Source organism: Oncorhynchus tshawytscha, linkage group LG04 (assembly GCF_018296145.1).
Source record: "Oncorhynchus tshawytscha isolate Ot180627B linkage group LG04, Otsh_v2.0, whole genome shotgun sequence".
Classification (NCBI taxonomy): Eukaryota; Metazoa; Chordata; class Actinopteri; order Salmoniformes; family Salmonidae; genus Oncorhynchus; species Oncorhynchus tshawytscha.
The window spans coordinates 14,101,145-14,117,264 of record NC_056432.1 but is presented as its reverse complement, the minus strand read 5'-3'; the positions used below and the strand labels follow the sequence as shown (position 1 = coordinate 14,117,264).

Here is a 16,120-nt window from a genome sequence, read left to right as displayed (position 1 = left end):
AGATACTTTTGTACCTGTTTCCTCCAGGATCTTCACAAGGTCCTTTGCTGTTGTTCTGGGATTAATTTGCACTTTTCGCAACAAAGTACGTTCATCTCTAGGAGACAGAATGCGTCTCCTGCCTGAGCGGCAAGACAGCTGCGTGGTCCAATGCGTACTATTGTTTGTACAGATGAACGTGGTACCTTCAGGCGTTTGGAAATTGCTGCCAAGAATGAACCAGACTTGTGGAGGTCTACATTTTTTTTCTGAGGTCTTGGCTGATTTCCTTTGATTTTCCCATGATGTCAAGCAAAGAGGCACTGAGTTTGAAGGTAGGCCTTGAAATACATCCACAGGTACACCTCCAATTGACTCAAATTATGTCAATTAGCCTATCGGAGCTTCCAAAGCCGTGGCATCATTTTCTGGAATTTTCCAAGCTGTTTAAAGGCACAGTCAACTTAGTGTATGTAAACTTCTGACCCACTGAAATTGTGATACAATGAATTATAAGTGAAATAATCTGTCTGTTAACAATTGTTGGAAAAATGACTTGCATCATGCACAAAGTAGATGTCCTAACTGACTTTCCAAAACTATAGTTTGTTAACAAGAAATGTATGGAGTGGTTGAAAAACGAGTTTTAATGACTCCAACCTAAATGTTTGTAAACTTCCGACTTCAACTGTATATACTCAGTGAGTATAGCCTTGCTATTGAGAAAGGCCGCGGTAGGCAGACCTGGCTCTCAAGAGAAGAGAAGACAAGTTATGTGGACACTGCCCACAGTGGTGGAAACTGAGCTGCACTTCCTAACCTGCCAAATGTATGACCATATTAGAGACACATATTTCCCTCAGATTACACAGATCCACAAATAATTTGAAAACAAAACCCATTTTGATAAACTCCCATATCTATTGGATGAAATATCACAGTGTGTAATGCTCCCATCACAGCAGCAAGATTTGTGACCTGTTGCCACAAGAATAGGGCAACCAGTGAAGAACAACCACCATTTTAAATACAACCCATATTAGTTTCTTTTCTCTTTTGCACTTTAACATTTTCCAGATAATAGGACATTTGAAATCTCTGTATTATTTTGGAACTTCTGTGAGTTTAATGTTCACTGTAAATGTATTTAACTTTAGTTTATTATCTGCATTACTTGCTTTGGCAATGTTAACATATGTTTCCCATGCCAATAATGCCCTCAAATTGAAATTGAATTGAGTAGGAGGTGAGACTCCATCCAGACAACCCCCCCCTCCCCTTTCTCTCCCTCCCCCTCCCTCTCTCCAGAGAGCAAACTTCCCCTAGACATAGGCACATCACATGGACCTTTTGGGAATTTCGATGTGAGTGCATCAGCTTTGTTCCTCCATATACCCCACTGTAAAAGAAAAAATGGAACGAGAGTGAGAGAGGGGGGATTGACTATTTTAATTCTCAGCCTGATGTTAGACAAGCCAAACCTTAAAATAAACCCTATCCTTCCTTCCCCTCTACTTTCTCTTTCTCTCTCTTCCTCCCTCACACTGTATCCTTTCTTTCTTTCTCTCTCTTTCTCCCTCTCTTTCTATATCTCCATCTCTATTTATTTCTCTCTCCTTCTCTCTCCTCCCTTTCTCTCTCCCTCTCTCCTCTGTATTCTCTCTCTTTCTCCCCCTCTTTCTATCTCTATCTGTCTCTATTTATTTCTCTCTTCTCTCTCCTCCCTTTCTCTCTCCTCCCTTTCTCCCTCTCTCCTTCTCTGTATTCTCTCTCTTTCTCCCTCTCTTTCTATCTCTATCTGTCTCTATTTATTTCTCTCTCTTCTCTCTCCTCCCTTTCTCTCTCCTCCCTTTCTCTCTCCCTCTCTCCTTCTCTGTATTCTCTCTCTTTCTCCCTCTTTTCTATCTCTATCTGTCTCTATTTATTTCTCTCTCTTCTCTCTCCTCCCTTTCTCTCTCCTCCCTTTCTCTCTCCCTCTCTGTCTTCTCTCTCTTTCTCCCTCTCTTTCTATCTTTATTTCTCTATTTATTTCTCCTCCTCTCTCCTCCCTTTCTCTCTCCTCCCTTTCTCTCTCCCTCTCTCCTTCTCTGTATTCTCTCTCTTCCTCCCTCTCTTTCTATCTATATCTGTCTCTATGTATTTCTCTCTTCTCCTCCTCCTCTCTCCTCCCTTTCTCTCTCCCTCTCTCCTTCTCTGTATTCTCTCTCTTCCTCCTTCTCTTTCTATCTATATCTGTCTCTATTTATTTCTCTCTCTTCTCTCTCCTCCCTTTCTCTCTCCCTCTCTCCTCTGTATTCTCTCTCTTTCTCACTTTCTTTCTATCTCTATCTGTCTCTATTTATTTCTCTCTCTTCTCCTCCTCTCTCCTCCCTTTCTCTCTCCTCCCTTTCTCTCTCCCTCTCTCCTTCTCTGTATTCTCTCTCTTCCTCCCTCTCTTTCTATCTATATCTGTCTCTATGTATTTCTCTCTTCTCCTCCTCCTCTCTCCTCCCTTTCTCTCTCCCTCTCTCCTTCTCTGTATTCTCTCTCTTCCTCCTTCTCTTTCTATCTATATCTGTCTCTATTTATTTCTCTCTCTTCTCCTCCTCTCTCCTCCCTATCTCTCTCCCTCTCTCCTTCTCTGTATTCTCTTTCTTTCTTGTCCCCTCTTCCTCTTTCCCCCCTCTTTCTATCTCTTTCTCTCTCTTTCTATCTCTTTCTCTCTCTTTCTATCTCTTTCTCTCTCTCTTTCTATCTCTTTCTCTCTCTTTCTATCTCTCTCTCTCTCTTTCTATCTCTTTCTCTCTCTCTTTCTATCTCTTTCTCTCTCTCTTTCTCTCTCTCTTTCTATCTCTTTCTCTCTCTTTCTATCTCTTTCTCTCTCTTTCTATCTCTTTCTCTCTCTCTTTCTATCTCTTTCTCTCTCTCTTTCTCTCTCTCTTTCTCTCTTTCTCTTTCTCTCTCTTTCTCTCTCTCTTTCTATCTCTTTCTCTCTCTCACTCTCTCTGTAATTTTTTTGTTTGGGGATTTTCTTCCTCTTTCTTTTCTTCCATAAAGAAGAAGAATCCTTTATTTTCTGGTCACTGTCACTGAAACCGTGCAGAGTGCTCACTTTCATTATGTAAACAGCTTTGATGTCAATGCCGTGTGCCTACTCTCTGGATAAGTGGCTTTTAAAGAGAACTCCGGCCGACAGATTCACAGTCAGCCTGCTCTCCTGTGTGTGTGTGTGTGTGTGTGTGTGTCCCTCTCTGTCTCTGTCTGTGAAGTGTGATGTAGAGAGATGGTTAAACCAGCCAGTACGGTGTTTAGAGGTCACTCCACCATTCCTCAGGCCTGTTCCATAGCCACCTGTTATCTATGTTTAGGCTCTGGTCAGACCCAGGGTAACCCTCACCCCCTCCTCTAATCCCACCCCCATATGCAGGTAACCCTCACCCCCACACCCATGTCCAGCAAATCATCTCCTTATCGCCTTAAGAGCGGTCAGCCGGACCAAGCATGTGTGGGGTAATCAGAGAGCATTACACACATAGAGTGTGGGAGGTCTGGATACCCCATCTCTCCATCCCTCTCTTCCTCTCTCCTCCTTTTCCTCCCTCTCTCTTCCCCCCGCCGTCACCCTTCCCTCCCCCACAGACTGATCTTTCCTGTAAGGTCTTTCCTTCCTCTCTGCTCCTCCTGGGGCACCGAGGGGGGGCCACCACAACACTTCCCCTAACCACACAGACCCCCAGAGAAAGGGAGAAGGAAGGGTCAGCCCCTTGCCACGCTGTCGTATAGCTGTGGCATTCACACTCGTTTTGATACGTACACCACATTGAGTAGTTTAAGTAATACTGTCCGTATTACCAAAGATAATTTAAATAAAGAGGCCTAGAAACTGCCCCTGCAGTAGAAATTCCCAATCACTCTTGTAGGCGATGTCATAGCGACGTTAGCTAGCACAGCTCATGCGCAGAAACATGTAATCGGATCTAACGGCCGTTTTGCACCGAACTGCTCATGTGCAGGCCGTCAAATCAAAGTTACTTCCCTGAGGTTTTAGTAATGACAGTTCAGCTACTGAAGACGTTGGCTCCAATCTAGGTTTTGCCTTTAGTGTTTGAGAAAGTTAACCACTAAGGACACATTTACTTCTCCCATTGATTTGCCAAACCCCGGTCTGGTCTGTGAAGTCTGCTTTGCGAGGTGTTCCTGTAAGTATTAGCCTGTTGGGCCTCTGGGTTTGAAAACGCTATGGTATTACACATTTTGACAGTTTTTTTTCTCCCTCAGCCAAATGTCCCCAATCCCTGTCAGTGTGAGTGCACAGCATCATCCTCAGCAGCAGCCAGCCAGACCCAGACAGACAGAGCTCCAGGGAGAGAGCGACACAGAACCACTTAGCACTCCTGCACTCCCTGCAGGGCCTTTCATTATGGGACTAATAACACAGTGTTAATGATGTGACAAAGTGGTGGAGCCCGTTCTGCTGATTGGCTGCAAAGACCGCGTTAGACAGGCGGAGGCTGAGGCCCACGTAGGGATGGTAGACATTTTCTCTTGCAGGTTTTCTTGTAGTGCGTGTGTGTGTGTGCGCACGTCTTTGCCTGTGTGTTAGCGTCTTTGCCTGTGTTTGTGCGTCTTTGCCTGTATGTGCGCGTCTTTGCCTCTGTGTGTGCGCGTCTTTGCCTGTCTGTGTGGGTGTGTTAGCGGTTGTGTTTGCCTGTGTGTGCGGGTGTGTGTGCCTGGGTATGTGTGGGTGTGTTTGCCTGCGTGGGTGTGTGACTATGTGTGTGTCTTTGCCTGTGCGTGGGATGGTGTGTGTGGTGGTTAACAGCTCCCATCAGCAGATTATACACTGCTCAAAAAAATGAAGGGAACACTAAAATAACACATCCTAGATCTGAATGAATGAAATATTCTTATTAAATACTTTTTTCTTTACATAGTTGAATGTGCTGACAACAAAATCACACAAAAATTATCAATGGAAATCAAATTTATCAACCCATGGAGGTCTGGATTTGGAGTAACACTCAAAATTAAAGTGCAAAACCACACTACAGGCTGATCCAACTTTGATGTAATGTCCTTAAAACAAGTCAAAATGAGGCTCAGTAGTGTGTATGGCCTCCACGTGCCTGTATGACCTCCCTACAACGCCTGGGCATGCTCCTGATGAGGTGGCGGATGGTCCCCTGAGGGATCTCCTCCCTGACCTGGACTAAAGCATCCACCAACTCCTGGACAGTCTGGTGCAACGTGGCATTGGTGGATGGAGCGAGACATGATGTCCCAGATGTGCTCAATTGGATTCAGGTCTGGGGAACGGGCGGGCCAGTCCATAGCATCAATGCCTTCCTCTTGCAGGAACTGCTGACACACTCCAGCCACATGAGGTCTAGCATTGTCTTGCATTAGGAGGAACCCAGGGCCAACCGCACCGGCATATGGTCTCACAAGGAGTCTGAAGATCTCATCTCGGTACCTAATGGCAGTCAGGCTACCTCTGGCGAGCACACGGAGGGGCCCTCAAAGAAATGCCACCCCACACCATGACTGACCCACCGCCAAACCGGTCATGCTGGAGGATGTTGCAGGCAGCAGAACGTTCTCCACGGCATCTCCAGAATGTCACGTCTGTCACATGTGCTCAGTGTGAACCTGCTTTCATCTGTTTTCCAATCTTGGTGTTCTCTGGCAAATGCCAAACGTCCTGCACGGTGTTGGGCTGTAAGCACAACCCCCACCTGTGGACGTCAGGCCCTCATACCACCCTCATGGAGTCTGTTTCTGACTGTTTGAGCAGACACATGCACATTTGTGGCCTGCTGGAGGTCATTTTGCCGGGCTCTGGCAGTGCTCCACCTGCTCCTCCTTGCACAAAGGCGGAGGTAGCGGTCCTGCTGCTGGGTTGTTGCCCTCCTACGGCCTCCTCCACGTCTCCTGATGTACTAGCCTGTCTCCTGGTAGCGCCTCCATGCTCTGGACACTACGCTGACAGACACAGCAAACCTTCTTGCCACAGCTCGCATTGATGTGCCATCCTGAATGAGCTGCACTACCTGAGCCACTTGTGTGGGTTGTAGACTGCGTCTCATGCTACCAAAATTACAGGCCTCTCTCATCTTTTTAAGTGGGAGAACTTGCACAATTGGTGGATGACTAAATACTTTTTTGCCCCACTGTATGTGAGAATGCTGTTCATCGACTACAGCTCAGCATTTAACACCATAGTACCCTCCAAACTTGTCACCTGGGTCTCGATCCCGCCCTGTGCAACTGGGTACTGGACTTCCTGACAGGCCACCCCCAGGTGGTGAGGGTAGGTAACAACATCTCCACCCCGCTGATGCTCAACACTGGGGCCCCACAAGGGTGCGTTCTGAGCCCTCCCCTGTACTCCCTGTTCACCCACGACTGCGTGGCCATGCACGCCTCCAACTCAATCATCAAGTTTGCGGAAGGCACTACAGTGGTAGGCTTGATTACCAACAACGACGAGACGGCCTACAGGGAGGAGGTGAGGGCCCTCAGAGTGTGGTGTCAGGAAAATAACCTCACACTCAACGTCAAAAAAACAAAGGAGATGGTTGTGGACTTCAGGAAACAGCAGAGGGAGCACCCCCCTATCCACATCGATGGGACAGTAGTATAGAGGGTAGTAAGTTTTAAGTTCCTCGGCATACACATCACAGACAAACTGAATTGGTCCACTCACACAGACAGCATCGTGAAGAAGGCGCAGCAGCGTCTCTTCAACCTCAGGAGGCTGAAGAAATTTGGCTTGTCACCAAAAGCACTCACAAACTTCTACAGATGCACAATCGAGAGCATCCTGTCGGGCTGTATCACCGCCTGGTACGGCAACTGCTCTGCCCACAACCGTAAGGCTCTCCAGAGGGTAGTGAGGTCTGCACAACGCATCACCGGGGGCAAACTACCTGCCCTCCAGGACACCTACACCACCCGATGTCACAGGAAGGCCGTAAAGATCATCAACAACAACAACCACCCGAGCCACTGCCTGTTCACCCCACTATCATCCAGAAGGTGAGGTCAGTACAGGTGCATCAAAGCAGGGACCGAGAGACTGAAAAACAGCTTCTATCTCAAGGCCATCAGACTGTTAAACAGCCACCACTAACATTGAGTGGCTGCTGCCAACACACTGACTCAACTCCAGCCACTTTAATAATGGGAATTGATGGGAAATGATGTAAAATATATCACTAGTCACTTTAAACAATGCTACTTAATACAATGTTTATATACCCTACATTATTCATCTCATATGTATATGTATATACTGTACTCTATATCATCTACTGCATCTTTATGTAATACATGTATCACTAGCCACTTTAAACTATGCCACTTTGTTTACAAACCTTACATTACTCATCTCATATGTATATACTGTACTCGATACCATCTACTGCATCTTGCCTATGCCGTTCTGTACCATCACTCATTCATATATCTTTATGTACATATTCTTTATCCCTTTACACTTGTGTGTGTATAATGTAGTAGTTTTGGAATTGTTAGGTTAGATTACTCGTTGGTTATTACTGCATTGTCAGAACTAGAAGCACAAGCATTTCGCTACACTCACATTAATATCTGCTAACCATGTGTATGTGACAAATAAATTTGATTTGATTTGATTTTTTGATATGTATATGTCTGGGTCTGGAATGATACTGATCTCAGAGCTGTGCTTCCTCATCTGACTACAATCAGCAAGCCTCTTTACCCTGACCCTAGGCCTGTCTGTCAACCTGATCAAAGAACTCTGTGTAGCCATTGGCTGACTAGTTCACACACAACAGCACATATTCACTATGCTTCATACATGCTATAGCCTACATATGCGTACACACACACACATATAGGTTAATTCTCCCAGTCCTCTTCCCCCACCTCTGTCACCCTTCTCTTTTTCCATATCAGATAGTTCTCTGGCCACCTGAGGTGCTGAACATATAATGTAGCACAAATGACATTTCCTGCAAGGCTTATTGATGTCATTAAACACCTGCATTTTGAGCCCCGCGATCCTTTCAGTCTTCATCAGGGAGTCTGACATTTCAGTTAATTAGCTGACTCAGGCCTATATCTCTTAAAGCATTCCTCACCCAGCAGATCATCTCATTTGGTTTGTCCGCCAGCCTGTGATTGGCTACTCCCTCCTAATCATGGCATCATCTGTCCATAATGTGATTCTTTAGACACATAATCAGGTTAGCAATGAGTTTCCAGAGCATTTGGTTATCATGACTGGTATAAGCCTCTGACTTTGGTTAGAGGAGACTGTGGGCTTTGAATACAGAAGCTCAGGTATTTGTTTAACACTGTAGTAGGGGTTGGAACCCCCCCAAAATGTTGATCATTTACATTTTTATCAGAATCATTATTGTTTTCATTCCTTTCCACAGTTCTGACCAGCAAAATAAAGTTCTGAACCGTTTTTTAAAATGTAGCTTGCCATTAAATTACTCCGGCTATCGGTGCGGATAGAGCAGCTTGCTATGGAGCGGGCAAGCTATTTAGAGTATAGGGCACAATATTCGACTGAAATTTTGAAGATGGGCAGAGAAGGTGGCGGACGAGGCTTGAAGCGCTGGGCATCTTGTTATGACATGTATTATCTGAATTAGGTCCACAGAATTACACCTACGGAGGAGCGTCTTCTATGAAGGAACTTTGAATGTCCTTGAACTTCAGAGTGGGTTTTGCGTTGGACCAGCTAGTAATAACCTGTGTGCAGAGCGGCACCAGAATTAAAATATAAACACATCTTACTTCTTGTTAATAAATCCAATGAAACGGGATCACTATAGTATGCTTTGCTTAAACGTTAGACTGTTACCATGGTTACTCCATGCTATCAGTCTGAAAGAAGTAGCTGTTAAAAAGACACAATAGTCTCTACAAGTCAGAATGTTGAATAAATTGATATTTGAGGTTACTTTACCGGTTGTCTTTGTGGAGGATGTGGAGATAAGTGATCCACAGGAAAGTGTTGTTTCCCCGACTTTTCATGGCGCCGGTAGGTTCTGTCAGTCTCATGCATGTGATGCACAATATGTAAACAATAGCCGAACGTAACCAAACGTAGTCAACGGAAGCGCGTTTTCTCGCAGTCAGCTGGAAGTATTTGCCGTTCGGTCTGTGGTTCCATTAGGTTCGGCCATATTGTGCAGGTGTTTGTCAAGGGCAAATTGCATAAGTATTGAAAATTAAAACCTTAAGTACAATCCAATATACAGACCAGCGTACTGAAAGTTGTGGTAATAATGCTGCTCTGTGGATTTAAAAAGCAAAAAAAATGTAACAGTAGAAGGACAAACCACACAGAAAATCGGTAGAGTAAGTTTAAATGTAATTTTATCCTACATGCTGGCTTGTAAGGAACATTTACAAAAATGTTCACACAAATGTCTCAGGCTGTATATAGCAATTGATTATGCATTACAGCCTGATTAATCAGACTATAGTATCCTTAACTAGCATTGAAATGATTAATCCATTCGTATCTAATTAAAAATCTCTCTCCCTAATTTCTGAATCACGCTTGTAACGTCAGTAGACTATGCTTCAGAGGGGGAGGGGCAGGTTGCCTACACATGTACTGCCAAAGATTTTCAGCTTTACATTTTGAGGGCTTTGCAAAGGTGTCTTGTTGTGTTTTTTGTTGGACTGGAAAAAAATGCCCTGGATGTAAAATGCCGTTTTTAACCGGTTCCCGTGCTTTTAAAATAACAGTTCTGTTCCGGAATAGTATAGATCACTTTCATTCCTGATTCTGATTCTATTACTTGAAAAAATGTCATTATTTTCCAGTTCTGTTCCATGAACCAGTTCCAACCCCTGCTCTGTATGTTGTGTAGTATTATATCCCTTGACTATCCCATACCCAGTCCCTGCTGTCATAGACTGGTAGCCGGGTCCCAGATCGGTTTGTGCTGTCATGTTTTGCATGGTAAGGAGTTGACATGATAGCACAAACAGATCTGGGACCCAGCTAATAGACTGGTAGTTTTGGTGTATGAACCAGGTGTTGTTTTAGTAGTTTGTACTGATGGAGCATTCAGGCTTTCTAACCAGGTTGAAATATATGGGCCGTGTGACAGTGTGAGGGCCCAATCTCTCTGACTGCGTGTTTGTGTGTGTGCATGCATGCGTGTTTATGTCATCAAGCCAAGGGCTTGGACACGCTCTGCCTCCATGGTGCCCCCCTCCCTGAACCTGGTTTCCTGTGGGTCTAGCTGGCTCTAAAGAGTCTAGCTAAAGCTAACATAAATACAGAGGGGCCTAGCTTTGGACCTTCCAGCTGTCCCTGTGGTCACAGCAGACACGTCCCCGTCTGACGCCACAGACCTCAGCCACACCACACCACTCACCCCTGTTCTCGTCTGACCGGGTGGGCCACTACACCACAGCACCGCCATGCCATTCCTTGCCAGGCTGGGCACGTTTATTAAATACCCCCAGTAATACCCCAGTAATTACCCCAATACCTCCAACCCTTGATTCTTACAGCTGAGGTCATTATCTTCCACTACAAACATGCCCAAACACAACAGACAGAAAGTCTCCTCCGCTCTCATCCTTCTCTCATCCACTTCCCACAAAAACAACGTCTCCACAAAAACACTTGTGTTTTCAGCTGCCGAGAAGCAAGAAAAAAAAAGAAAAGAAAAAGGAAAGAGTTGTTGATGTCATTGAACCATGTAACCGTTGGCTGGGGGTTAAGTTTACACTGTGTACAAGTTCCTTAGTGCTGTGGCTGGGCGGGATAAACATACCTTACATCAACACTGTAACCATACACTCCCTTGGCTTCCATTCCCCCACATCGGGACTGCACTGAGCTTGAAGAGCACAGCACAGCATGGCCAACTCCAGACACTTTAAATTATCTCACACATACAGTTTTGCCTGCCTAGTGGCCTATTAGTACCGCCTGCCTGTCTAGCGGCCGAATAGTACCGCCTGCCTGTCTAGCGGCCTAATAGTACTGCCTGTCTAGTGCCTAATAGTGACTTCATGTCTAGGGGCCTAAGAGTACTTCCTGTCTAGGGGCCTGCCTGTCTAGGGGCCTAATAGTGACTTCCTGCCTAGGGGCCTAATAGTACTTCCTGTCTAGGGGCCTAATAGTACTGCCTGTCTGTCTAGGGGGCTAAGAGTACTGCCTGCCCGTCTAGGGGCCTAATAGTACTGCCTGCCTGTCTAGGGGCCTAATTGATATACACTGTATATATGAACAAAACCAAAGTCCATTATTCTTTTTCATAGGCTGCATACTGTTCTTCATTGTTGTTTTTCTGTACAGGGATTTGTAACTGACATCAACATGAGACGTAACTTACACCGTATCATTGGTGTGTTTGCAGCCTTGTTAGTTGCAAATAAAGATGTCTGTTTTTGTTTGTCTTTCAGATCGTTACACAGTATGTTTATGAACTGTTGGAGAAGAAGTGCAATATGACGAAAGTAATCTTGCCAGTAAGTATCACAAGGGGAAAACGACACATTTAATTCATGCCCTTGAAGATTATTGGGGGTATTAATGGGAAAATGGACCTAAATGCTCCGGCTTCTGACAATGATTATGATATTAAGTGTCCCATGAAAACCAGGATTGGAGAGCTTTTCCAGCTCTCTCTCTCTGTACAAAAATGTCTCAACAAATTAACTGACACACCATCTCAGAGACTGAAAGCTGTTGCTTAATCTGTTTTGGATTCAAATGCACTCAAGGGGACTTTATTTGCTGTCAGGAGTGTATTCTAGTGTATTCTTGCTCTGTGTGTCTGCTCATCCCAACATTCAACACATGCTTGAATAGTCTGTTGCCTTTCTCCCCCCCCTTTTCTCCCCAATTTCATTGTATCCAGTTGTTAGTAGTTACTTTCTTGTCTCATCACTACTCCCGTACGGACTCGGGAGAGGCGAAGGTTGAGAGCCATGCGTCCTCCGAAACATAACCCAACCAAGCCTCACTGCTTCTTAACACAGCACGCATCCAACCCGGAAGCCAGCCGCACCAATGTGTCGGAGGAAACACCGTACACCTGGCGACCTGGTCAGCATGCACTGCGCCCGGCCCGCCACAGGAGTCGCTAGTGCGCAAACAAGGACATCCCTGCCGGCCAAACCCTCCTTAATCCGGACGACGCTAGGCCAATTGTGCGCCAACCCATGGGTCTCCCGGTCACGGCCGGCTGCGACAGAGACTGAGCTCGAACCCAGAGTCTCTGGTGGCACAGCTAGCACTGCGATGCAGTGCCTTAGGCCCTATTGCCTTTCTTTTGAAGGAAAATGGGTTTGTCCTTTTCATTTTTAGCTTGGACAATTTTTCTAGCTCTATTGCTAGTGTATTTTTTTGGACCTGTGTTGTCCTGGCGCAGGGAGTAACAATATCTATAAATCACCAAGGTAACCCAGGAGCCAGTTTCATTACACACTTTTCAACTTGTACCTTCTTGCCCTATTATCTCTCTATTCCCATGGAAAATTGCTCTGTTCTTGTGTGTGTGGTAGTGGTGGGTCCGTCCACCTGCGTCGAGTTGAACTTGTGACCACAGATTTTAAACAGATTAACCAGGGCCAAGTATAGAAGGAGGGAACGAGAGAAAAAAGGAGAAGAAAGGCTGAGGTCTGTACCCCTCACTTTTCTTTGTCTCCTTGGATTAAGTTCCTGCAGCTGCCACCCATGGTTTTTATGGACAGTGTGTGTCTCCTTAGAGATGCCTCTGGCATACTGGGGACCACATGCATCCAAGGGGTGGAGGGCAGTCAAGGACACACACATTTCTGAAGGACTTATTTGTTACTATGGAGTATGTCAGACTATAATAAAACAGTGCAAACAGGGCAAGGCTGTACTTTGAAAAAATGTTTCATATATTTAGTTTTATATTACACTTATATTACAATGAAACGATGATACTGTGTGGTGTAACTAGGTGGATGTGACAGAGGAGGAGCCCAGGAGTTTCATCTACCTGAGTGCTGATGCCATGTCCAACCCTGCCAAGCTGCTGGTGCTCATCCAGGGGGACGGGGTGGTCCGGGCCGGCCAGTGGGCACGACGCCTCATCATCAACCAAGACCTGGACTCAGGGACACAGATCCCCTTCATCACCCGCGCCAAGGAGGTAGGGGCCCCACACCACCCGGGGGCTACCCAGCCAGGGTTAGAGGGGTGTGAGGGTGGCAGGGTGGTTGGGGTTACCATGGGATGGCTCTGCAGGTTCTGTTTATGTATGATAGCCTGGTTGGTTAGGGTTGTGTTCGGGCGTTGTTACCTATGGTAACCTGGTTGTGTTAGGGTGTTGTTACCTATGGTAACCTGGTTGGTTAGGGTTGTGTTAGGGCGTTGTTACCTATGGTGACCTGGTTGTGTTAGGGCGTTGTTACCTATGGTAACCTGGTTGTGTTAGGATGTTGTTACCTATGGTAACCTGGTTGTGTTAGGGCGTTGTTACCTATGGTAACCTGGTTGTGTTAGGATGTTGTTTCCTATGGTGACCTGGTTGTGTTAGGGCGTTGTTACCTATGGTAACCTGGTTGGTTAGGGTTGGGTTAGGGCGTTGTTACCTATGGTAACCTGGTTGTGTTAGGGCGTTGTTACCTATGGTAACCTGGTTGGTTAGGGTTGGGTTAGGGCGTTGTTACCTATGGTAACCTGGTTGTGTTAGGGCGTTGTTACCTATGGTAACCTGGTTGGTTAGGGTTGTGTTAGGGCGTTGTTACCTATGGTGACCTGGTTGTGTTAGGGTGTTGTTACCTATGGTAACCTGGTTGTGTTAGGATGTTGTTACCTATGGTAACCTGGTTGTGTTAGGGCGTTGTTACCTATGGTAACCTGGTTGTGTTAGGATGTTGTTTCCTATGGTGACCTGGTTGTGTTAGGGTGTTGTTACCTATGGTAACCTGGTTGGTTAGGGTTGTGTTAGGGCGTTGTTACCTATGGTGACCTGGTTGTGTTAGGGCATTGTTACCTATGGTAACCTGGTTGTGTTAGGATGTTGTTACCTATGGTAACCTGGTTGTGTTAGGGCGTTGTTACCTATGGTAACCTGGTTGGTTAGGGTTGGGTTAGGGCGTTGTTACCTATGGTAACCTGGTTGTGTTAGGGCGTTGTTACCTATGGTAACCTGGTTGGTTAGGGTTGTGTTAGGGCGTTGTTTCCTATGGTGACCTGGTTGTGTTAGGGCGTTGTTACCTATGGTAACCTGGTTGGTTAGGGTTGGGTTGTTACCTATGGTAACCTGGTTGTTTACCTATGCTAACCTGGTTGTGTTAGGGCGTTGTTACCTATGGTAACCTGGTTGTTAGGGTTGGGTTAGGGCGTTGTTACCTATGGTAACCTGGTTGTGTTAGGTTGTGGTAACCTGGTTGTGTTAGGGTGTTGTTACCTATGGTAACCTGGTTGTTAGGGTTGTGTTAGGGTGTTGTTACCTATGGTAACCTGGTTGGTTAGGGTTGTGTTAGGGCGTTGTTACCTATGGTAACCTGGTTGTGTTAGGGCGTTGTTACCTATGGTAACCTGGTTGTGTTAGGGCGTTGTTACCTATGGTAACCTGGTTGTGTTAGGGCGTTGTTACCTATGGTAACCTGGTTGTGTTAGGGTGTTGTTTCCTATGGTAACCTGGTTGGTTAGGGTTGTGTTAGGGTGTCGTTACCGATGGTAACCTGGTTGGTTAGGGTTGTGTTACGGAGTTGTTACCTATGGTGACCTGGTTGTGTTAGGGCGTTGTTACCTATGGTAACCTGGTTGTGTTAGGATGTTGTTACCTATGGTAACCTGGTTGTGTTAGGGCGTTGTTACCTATGGTAACCTGGTTGTGTTAGGATGTTGTTACCTATGGTAACCTGGTTGTGTTAGGGCGTTGTTACCTATGGTAACCTGGTTGTGTTAGGGCGTTGTTACCTATGGTAACCTGGTTGGTTAGGGTTGTGTTAGGGCGTTGTTACCTATGGTAACCTGGTTGTGTTAGGATGTTGTTACCTATGGTAACCTGCTTGTGTTAGGGCGTTGTTACCTATGGTAACCTGGTTGTGTTAGGGTTGTGTTAGGGCGTTGTTTCCTATGGTGACCTGATTGTGTTAGGGCATTGTTACCTATGGTAACCTGGTTGGTTAGGGTTGGGTTAGGGCGTTGTTACCTATGGTAACCTGGTTAGGGCGTTGTTACCTATGGTAACCTGGTTGTTAGGGTTGGGTTTAGGTAACCTGTTGTTACCTATGCTAACCTGGTTGTGTTAGGGCGTTGTTACCTATGGTAACCTGGTTGGTTAGGGTTGTGTTAGGGCGTTGTTACCTATGGTAACCTGGTTGGTTAGGGTTGTGTTAGGGCGTTGTTACCTATGGTAACCTGGTTGTGTTAGGATGTTGTTACCTATGGTAACCTGGTTGTGTTAGGGCGTTGTTACCTATGGTAACCTGGTTGTGTTAGGATGTTGTTACCTATGGTAACCTGGTTGTGTTAGGGCGTTGTTACCTATGGTAACCTGGTTGTGTTAGGATGTTGTTACCTATGGTAACCTGGTTGTGTTAGGGCGTTGTTACCTATGGTGACCTGGTTGTGTTAGGGCGTTGTTACCTATGGTAACCTGGTTGTGTTAGGGTGTCGTTACCTATGGTAACCTGGTTGTGTTAGGGTGTCGTTACCTATGGTAACCTGGTTGGTTAGGGTCGTGTTATGGTATTGTTACCTATGGTAACCTGGTTGTGTTAGGGCGTTGTTACCTATGGTAACCTGGTTGTGTTAGGGTGTTGTTACCTATGGTAACCTTGTTGTGTTAGGGTTGTGTTAGGGTGTCGTTACCGACGGTAACCTGGTTGGTTAGGGTTGTGTTATGGTGTTGTTACCTATGGTAACCTGGTTGTGTTAGGGTTGTGTTAGGGTGTCGTTACCTATGGTAGCCTGGTTGGTTAGGGTTGTGTTAGGGCGTTGTTACCTATGGTAACCTGGTTGTGTTAGGGCGTTGTTACCTATGGTAACCTGGTTGTGTTAGGGTGTTGTTACCTATGGTAACCTGGTTGGTTAGGGTTGTGTTAGGGTGTCGTTACCTATGGTAGCCTGGTTGGTTAGGGTTGTGTTAGGGCGTTGTTACCTATGGTGACCTGGTTGTGTTAGGGCGTTGTTACCTATGGTAAC

General features: G+C 45.8%; 1 protein-coding gene across 4 annotated transcripts in view; it reads left to right on the top strand.

The window, feature by feature from the left end:
- LOC112247110 (cotranscriptional regulator FAM172A homolog) overlaps positions 1 to 16,120 on the top strand; it is a 347,725-nt gene that overhangs the window by 31,199 nt on the left and 300,406 nt on the right. For all 4 annotated transcript variants that reach the window (XM_042320348.1, XM_042320350.1, XM_042320349.1 and 1 more), the window contains exons 5-6: positions 11,392 to 11,457; positions 12,921 to 13,112. In XM_042320348.1, coding sequence (XP_042176282.1) covers positions 11,392 to 11,457; positions 12,921 to 13,112 — 258 coding nt within the window. The remainder of the gene's footprint in view (positions 1 to 11,391; positions 11,458 to 12,920; positions 13,113 to 16,120) is intronic.